General features: G+C 32.2%; 1 protein-coding gene across 1 annotated transcript; it reads right to left on the bottom strand.

Annotated features, from left to right (window-relative positions):
- Nucleotides 6,685–8,097, bottom strand: LOC108662730 (probable disease resistance protein At4g27220). The gene is made up of 2 exons (XM_018124247.1): nt 7,674–8,097; nt 6,685–7,556 (listed from the first exon to the last, which is right to left on the bottom strand). Exons 1-2 carry the CDS (start codon nt 8,095–8,097, stop codon nt 6,685–6,687), a joined length of 1,296 nt encoding a protein of 431 aa, XP_017979736.1.

Raw genomic sequence — 9,324 nt, forward strand, 5'->3', positions numbered from 1 at the left:
ATATATATATATATATATATATATATATATATATATATATATATATATATATGACTTTCGTATGTTAGATTTTAGAATGTGAATTTTGCAAAATACAATTTCTGATTTTGAAATATAAATATGATTTTTGTCTAACATATGCATGGATGATTATCTTTATGATTACATACATAAATACTTAGTTTGAAATAAATATGCTTTTGATGTGTACAATATGTGTTTTGTGAAAGTGAATATTACCGTTTTATGAATTTGGGTAATCAAAAAAAAATATTTTGTTTTGTCTCCTAGTATGGCTATGTTATAATCCTGCCAATGATGGTTAAACGTTGGCCATGTCGACATGTATTATGTGATTAAAGATCGATTTCTCAACCGCATCACTGGTTATAGAATAGTGGTATTTGTGATATCTGTTCAGAGCAGCCAATGATTGCTTCTGATATACTTATGACCCATGCCACTGGGATTAATTGTGGTTTCGATATGATTATAACCCATGCCACTGGGATTAATCATGATTTCTGTTATGATTATGACTTATGCCGTAGGGGTTAAGTATGGCCATAGTATGTTGCAGGAGACCAATAAAAATATGAAATCGATGGAAAATTATGGTTTGTTTTGTTATTTGAAAGGTTTAAAATTGTGTTAGCTATCTTATCTAAAACGAAAATATGTTTGCTTTTGTAATTCAAAAATGAAATTTTGAAATATATGTTTTGAATGAGATTACCCAAAATTTTGTTTTAATACCTATACATGTATTAGTAATTTTGGCCTAACTATTTTGAACATACTTAACTCGGCTGAAGGGATGTCAGTTACTTGCTGAGTAGTTGTACTCGTTCCTGTAATTCTTATCATTTTTACATATTTCAACACATATTCATGTGTGGGGATTAGACTTGTTCGATGAGAGCTTTGATTAGCAAGATTAGTACATATCTTTTGACATTTATAAATTTTGATGTAAGTATTCAAATTTTAGTTTGTAAAGGGATGATAGCTAGATGAGAAATTTGTATCTTTTGGAGGATTATATATACATTATATTATTTGGGGATTTGAGGTTTTGTAAAGAGTAAAAATTTGAAGAGATTTTGAAGTTATTACATTTAGTTTAGTAAGATATAATTGCTTTACATGCTTATGGGATTCATCTCATGAGTATGTGATGTTTGTTAGGTTCCAAAACTTTGGGTTTGGGGTGTGACAGGGTGAAAGAGAAAGAAGGGAGTTTTTGGCAAGATTTTAAGAAAGTTCTCATGCCGGCAAGCAGCGATGACGACGATGGCCACTAGCCGCACTTTAGAGAGATAGTGAGGGAGAGAAATGAGGAGAGAGAGAGAAGAAAATGAAGATTTTATAGTAAGGGTTAGGTTGAAGGCACCACAACGTGCCGTTTAGATAAAGAAAAAAAGAAAAGAAATCAAAAAATAGGAAAAGGAAGAAAAAGCTAGGCATGGTGGTGAAGGCTTACGGTGATTTGTTCGGTAGTCTATGTGTCAATTAGCAAATAATATAGGAATGAAAATAAAATATATGTATACATATATATAATATTCATTATATTATTAGATTAATGTATTAGAAAAAGAAAAACTTTTAAGAAAAAAGACATATATATAAAAGTAATATGATAAAATAAAAAAATAAAATGTATTATTTGGGTTATATCGATGATGGAATATTTGCTCGTGACGTAAGAAATCACAATCTCGATTCAATTTTTTTAAGTAAGAGGTTTAATTAAAACTTCACCAGTATGATGGGGGAGCTTTAGTTTTTAAGTCTCAATATTTTTAATCTAAGTAACACTTTAAATTAGTAAGATAACAATATAGGAAATTGTTAGCTTAAAATAGAACATAAAATATTTATATCTAAAAGAAATAAATAAAATATAAAATATTTATTATTTTAAGATATAATGAAGTATTCATAATACAAAATATATTTTGAGTTATACCGATGATGAAATATTTACTCGGGACGTGAAAAGTTGCAATCCAGAATTAATTTTCTTACATAAGAGACGACTTGTTTTTGTCTTCGCTAATCTGTTCTCAGAGAAATCTTGTTATGGCTCCTACTTGATGTTGATTTATGATGTTGTCTTCATAGGTAGGATGTTTTGCTTTAAGGTCATTAGACTATGGCCCGTTCGTTGCACGGTCCTCTTTTTATCTGTTTTTTTCTTTCTCTTTCTACCTCTCTTTTTCTTTCCCTTGTTCTCTTTTTTCCTATGCCCTCCACGTTAAAGGAGGAAGCCCCTTTGAGGCTTCCTTTTAAGTATGTTATAGATTTATTTTTGTATTCTTGTGCCAATTTTGTCTTTGGCAACGAGAGCTTCTTGTTTAGCTTAGGTTCTGATCATGTGTAAGCTGCCAATGTCTCCCTCAGCAGCTACCTTTTGTCAACTGTACAGTCTCCTCATTGCCCAAGCCAATTTACAGTATGCCATGGGGAGTCAATGAAACTGTTGAGGAACAGTATGCCAATTTACAGACTTCTAATGGCATCCGTGGGCTAAAGCGGCATAATAATACCCGCTTTTCAAAAAAAAAAAAAGTTCCTTGGTAATCTTTCCACTCTCTGCAAAAGTGATGGGAAAACGAAGAAATTAAAAGGTAGGAGGGGGAGTCAATGAAACTGTTAAGGAAATAGCAGAGAAATAATGCAATGGTTTTGGCTGATTCCAACTTTCTTTAGACACTATGATTGCCAGTTGATTTTACTCGAGTCATTGTTTAGTATTTTCTTGACTATTAGATTGTTAGCTTTATTGGGTTATTTTATTGTAATGTCGGCAAATAATTTTCTTTCTTTTTTTATTTTAATACAGACAGTTTTGAAGCAACACTGCCACAAAAAATCTAGCCATAGCAAAGTTGAAGACACCCATCTGAATGTCCTCACCTGTCATTATGTAAGGGTCAAAACTCTTTTGCTTTTCCTTTTGGATACAAAACACAAGCGTTATGAACTGGACCCAAGTCATGATTTGTTTTCTATGATAAAAAAATCAAGAGGAAAATAGAAAAAGGAATTGTTACTTTTTAAAAAGAAAGGACTTTCCATATTTTTATTATTTATTTATTTTAAACATGAATAGTATTTAAATACAAAAGTAAATAGTAAAATTTTTGAGAAATTATATATAAAATATGTAATTTTTAAAATGACAATGTATATGATTTTACGTGTATATAAAATAATTAAAATTGATACTATAGTTTAATTATTTATCCATTTCAAATCAATTTTGATGTTTTCTTTTACCTTGTTAAAACTAGAATATATCTCAGCTTCAATGGAGGGTGACTTGATGATGGTTTGAATGGGTGGAGATGAGGTCACGAGCAACGGCATGTGACTAGTTTAAAATAGCAGTTTATGTATTGGTTATTTTCAGTTTTTTGTCTTCAGCATTATGTCAATTTAGCAACATGGATTTACCATGCTGAGTTGTGCTTGTTAGGATGTCAGCCACTAATATCATGCTACAACTAGGGGCAGCCCAATAAGTTCAAAGGCCTAAAACGAAATATTTAAATGAGGTTTTTTTTTACTGAAATTAAAAAAAATTGTTAAAATTTTATTCTTCTAGTTTTTTTAGATGTAAAATTTCTAATTAAACTTTTACAATCAAGTTCTNCCAGATTTATATTTTCGATTTGACATAAGGTACAAAAATATTTAACTATTAGAATTATCTTATATTTTTTAAATGGCTAATATAAAATCAACAATCAAAATTTCTAATTCAAATAAATCAACTATCACATAAAATAAAAATAATATAACAATATAATATAAACTCTAAATAAAGTAAAAAAATCTGTAAAGATTAGAACAATAGTACTTAATTGTTGAATGCTTATTGCAAACTGCAAATGAGGCTCACAACTTTATGCAGATAATAAAAGAACAGACTTCTTGTGTATTATTTGGAGAAAAATTAAAATTAAAGGAACAAAGAGCAAATGCAAAAGGAAGATTTCAAAAGTAAATATTATACATTGAAAAAGAATAATTGGTTTTATATATAGGAAAAAAATAGCTGTTGAAAATCATTAAATGCGTTAATTGAAAATAAGAGAAATAAGTGAGAAAAAAATAACTGTTGAAGATGATTAAATACATATGACTATTAGTTTATTGAAAATAAGATAATATAGTTGAGAATTAATAGCATTTTAGAAATAAGAAAGTAATAGAAAATTGAGATTTATTAGACACATAATTAAAAAAATAAAAAATAAATAATTTTATTAATTATTTTTTACTTTTATATTTTTTTAATTTTTATATATTTTTAATATAATTAATTATATTATAATTATTATAAAATTATAAATCTTTCTTAAGAGCGAGGCCTCCCCAAATTGGGGGCCTAAAGCCTTTGCTTGGGTGGCTTCACCCAAGGGCCGGCCCTGGCTACAGCTAAACGGTTATTTGTGGTTTTAATTGCTTAGTTATGTACTGGTCTTTTGTTTTGTATTTTCTCTCTCTCGATTTTGTAACTACTGCATATATATGTTCAATGAAAAACAGAATAGTGCGTGTCTTTGTCTTCATAATTCTCTCTTGGCTTGATTAGGTTTCAATGCTTTTATAATTCATCCCTTTTTTGAACATACCTTACATTATATAGGTTATCTGCACTGGTCCTTTCTCTAATGCTATTATTTCCTCCATTTCTTTACACCATCTAACTTCAAAACTCTTCCAGCATTCACTTTCACTCTTTCATCTTTCATTTGATTTATATTTTCTTTAGTTTAAAGCAGCTTTAAGGGAAGTGACCAGTATTGTCATGACTTGCATTCACTTGCCCACTTTAATTAATTCATTCTCTTGTAATTATATAGGATTTTGCAAGGAGATCGGCTTATTGTTATTTTCCTTGACTTAGCGACTTTCTTTACCAAATTAAACCAAGACATTTTAGGAACTAGGGCAGTATACATCAACTGGATCATTGCTTCACATACTTGGTGATTATACATAGTTGGTAACGAGTTTAAAGCATACATCAAATTGGATATGTTCTTAAATAAGCCGAACTGTCTCTTCTAAACTTTTGGAGTAGAGGGAGGCAGCTTCTATGATGCATCTCTTCTTTTCTAGCATCAAGTTCGGCCAAAATTGTAAGCGAGCAGCTATCATGCTGCAAAGGATCACCTTTTGACCTTTGTTCCTTCCTCAAACTGGTAAGTTACTGAAGGAAAAAGAAACAACCAAATAATAAGTCGTGTGGAAAGCTATGAACACCAACAACTAAGAATCATTTGCTTGTTGCTAGACCAGTTCATGCATCCCCAATGTCAGAGCTGCTACAGGCTTGATTAGGAAAGACAAAGCTCCCAAAATGTCCATCCAAACTCATCTGCTGGGCCTGGAATTCCTGAGGGGAGAGGATCTCTGATGCATCAGACACAGCACACAAACTCCCTGAAATGGACCAGACGTTAAAACTGTCGAGAAATGGACTAAATAAATTGAAAATCACAGGATCAAGCAAATCCTGAATGTTTACTATATATATATACACATATACATATAAATGGCTCAGATTTTGTTCACTGGGGCAAACAACAAAAACAAGAGATAGGAAGAGCTCTAGAAGAGAAAAGGAATAAAAGAGTCTGCTCCTACTAGCAGAACATCATTCTCATGATCCACAAAGACTAGTTTCCAGCCTATTCTCCCTTGTTGTTCCAGCGGCCCCTTTATGCCAAACCAACGAGCCGTATCATGTTTGAGCTCATCATAACCTGAATAACGGGGTTACATCTATTGATCTCTTAACAGCTCCACGTTTGTGCACCTTGAAAAAGTATATATGTAAATTAGAACCATTGACCACTGAAATGAAAAGAAAAAGGATTTGCCATGTGTGCATGAGTGGTGAGTGCGCGCACTTACTTTTGTGGATTAGGATTGAAAGAGGTAGAGAGTCTAACTCAATGTGATTGTTGTCTAGATTTCCTGGAGAGTAGGAAGTGATGGTTTTTTCTTGTCAAGCTCGAGTAGGGGATGATACAAAGGAATCCACTTTAGCTTTGACAAACCTATATGAATGTGCTGGAGAGAATCACAAACCATTACTCCATTTTTACTGAAAGTGCTCTTCAATTCTGATATATTAGCTAATGCCAATTTCATTAGTTTGGGAAGAGTAAATTTGATGGTATTTTGTCACAATACATAACAGTAATCTCTTCCATGTAGTGCACAACCAGGCAAGACTTAAAAAAGTTTAAAAAAAAAAAAAACCTTAGAACAGGACAATGCAACCAAGAAAAAAGGATCACATCTTTAACTCTTAATTCTAGCTAAAATATGGTATTTTCTTTTTCATGAAATAGGAAACAATTTAAACAAGATAAAAGAATCTCAAATATGCAAATACAAGAAGAAAAGAACTCTATGTTACAACTCTTAACTCTAAGTTGAACAAATAAAAATTCATGTATTACAGAGCAGCAAAATCAATTTGAAAAGTGGAGACAGAATATTGCATGTTTCAAGGAAGGAATACCATTTATGCTTCTCACATTGTGGCAGAAATTGGATATTTATACTACACATACTCCTGCACACATATAGAATGAAAGAGTCACCAAAAGGGCCAGGAAAAAAAAAAACCTAAGTGAAGGCTTATGATTAATGCTGTCATCTCAGAACTTGAGGAAAGGTAGAAGGAGGAGGAGATGGTTGACTATTGTCAAGCTCAAGCAGGGGAAGATGTAAAGGGATCCTCTTTAGCTTTGGGCAATCCAATATCACAATCTGTTGGAGAGAATCACAATCCATTACTTCATTTGTTCTGCAAATGCTCTTCAATTCTGGCAGATAACTCAATTTCAATTTCTTTAATTTGGGAAGAGTAAACATGACATTGTTATCTGTGCTTATTCCTTCTTTCTCCGATGCTATTATTTCCTCCATTTCTTCACAGCCCCAAACATAAATCTCTTCCAAGTTGTGGAGATTCTGGAGAACCCACTTTGCTGAAAACAAATTCTTTAATTTTGCACACCCTCTTATATAAATGCTTTGGAGATTGGAAAAGGTGCCAGGCTCTGGTGGCATTGACTCTCCAACAATGATTTTGAAATTCCACAAATATTCTAGTAAAAGAATCTCAATCGTCTGGAGTGATGCACATCGTGAGGAAAATATGGACTCCAACCCATTGCAACTATCAACTGTACATTTCTTCAAATCAGTTACACCTTCTGATCCAATAATATCGCTAAAACTTGATCCGTTGCATTCACAGCCTCTTAGACGTAGTCCTTGAATATCAGATGGAAGTATAATTGAATTTTTAATTTTCACATTGAAACAGTTAATCGTAACAGACTTACTAATTTCAACACTATCGAAACCAATTTCCATCAAGTTGCGCCCCAGAAAAATATTGTAATCGTTAGGCCTTTTTCTTTGAGCAGCATACACGCTCAGGTCATGCATGTCATTGAAGCAAACTTCTAAAACCTCCAACTTGTTCAATGTCTTCATCTCTTCTGCTCTTGATGTTGCTGGGCATATGATCAAGTGTTGAAGATCGTACAATTTTGACTATATTCCATCGGGGATCACTTCTAACCTTGTACGATAAAGATTGAGATATCTAAGATTTATCAACATTTCCAAACCTTGAGGGATTTTCTTCATCAGTGTACCTGCAAGATTCAATTTCTTCAAAACTTGAAGCTTAGATAGAGACGGTACATTCTCTAATGCCATGCAATCACAAAGCAGCAACGTTGTGAGCTTCTTTAAATTGGAGATAGAATTAGGCAACTTCTGAATAAGATTCTTAGAAAGATCAAGAATCTTAAGATTAGGTATGTATTCAAAAAAAGATTCTGAAATTTCTCTCAAAGAATTGTTTGAGAGTAACAAAGTTGTGAGCTTTTGACATTTTGGATACTGCATATTTTGAGGAATTTTTGATATGGAATTCCTTATCAAAGAAACCTTCTCGAGATCTTCTCCCCATTCTTCCTTATAAGGTAGCTTTTTCAATTGCTTGCCAGCTCTTACCAAAAATCTTTCTCTTGTGATATCCAATGCCATATATCTAACAACATCATGCATCTTTATGTATGTACCTTCCCTAATCCTTTCTAACAAACAATTTTCTTCAAGCTTCCGTAAAATAAAATGACCGCTACAGTGCATTGCTTTTCAGGTTCCCATTTCATCTATAAGTCCTTCTTCCATCCAATATTCAACTACCTCCTCTTTTTTGATTTCATAATCTTCAGGAAATAATGCACAATATAGAAAACAATCTTGGTCTTTTTGTTGCAGACGATCATAACTGAATTTTAAACATCCAAACACCTTATCTTTTATATCCTGAAAGTATCTTATGGAACCTCTCAATTCATTTAAAGCATTTTCCCACTCAAGAGGATCAGACATTCCCCTCATACAACCAGCTACTGTGACTATTGCTAGGGGGAGACCATCACATTCGCGGACAACAAGTTTCATAATCAACTCTAAAGTTGGATTAGGCAACATGTCTTGTCCGACTTTGCTTAGAAATAATTTCATCGCCTCATCCATAGAAAAACAGGGCACTGGGACTTTCTTACAACCCATTGATCGAACAACCTCTTCGGAGCGTGTTGTCAACACTAACTTTCTAGCTGATTGACCAATGAACTTAATAACCTCAATGATTGGTCCAATCAAGTCCATATTAAAGCTTGTCCCTGCACCAAATTGTGGTATTGATTCATTGAAGAATGGATGCAGAGTCATATCAAGTTTATGAAGTAGAGGAAAATAAATTTATTTTAATAATTTTACTTAAGAAAATCAAATTATGCAGTTCCAATGTAAAGAAAAAAAAAAATTTTGAGCTTATTAACCCATTTGGTATAAAATCCCCAGCCCTTAAAAGACATTCACAATCATGAGCTATGTGTGAAAAGTGCAATAACATAAGTAAACACAGTATTATTCTATAATCTACACCATAATCAAAAGCAAAACAATTAAAAAGAAAAAAAAATTCTCTGCATAAAACCAGAGATAATCACGTATATACTGCACGAGATTTATTAGTTGCTCAAGAGAATATGAGATTGGATAAGAAAGATGCGGTGATTCAGATTCACCATACTTAAGCTTGATGCCTGTCGCCAAATATATACTACACGAGAATTTAAAGTTTAACAAAAAATATATACTGCCAATCTATAACAAATTACTTCATCTTTTGCAATCTTTTTCTCAATATATAATTTTTGTTTTAATTACTTGTCCTATTTGATGTATCAATATTAACTA

Source organism: Theobroma cacao, chromosome 7 (genome assembly GCF_000208745.1).
Source record: "Theobroma cacao cultivar B97-61/B2 chromosome 7, Criollo_cocoa_genome_V2, whole genome shotgun sequence".
In the NCBI taxonomy this organism is placed as follows: Eukaryota; Viridiplantae; Streptophyta; class Magnoliopsida; order Malvales; family Malvaceae; genus Theobroma; species Theobroma cacao.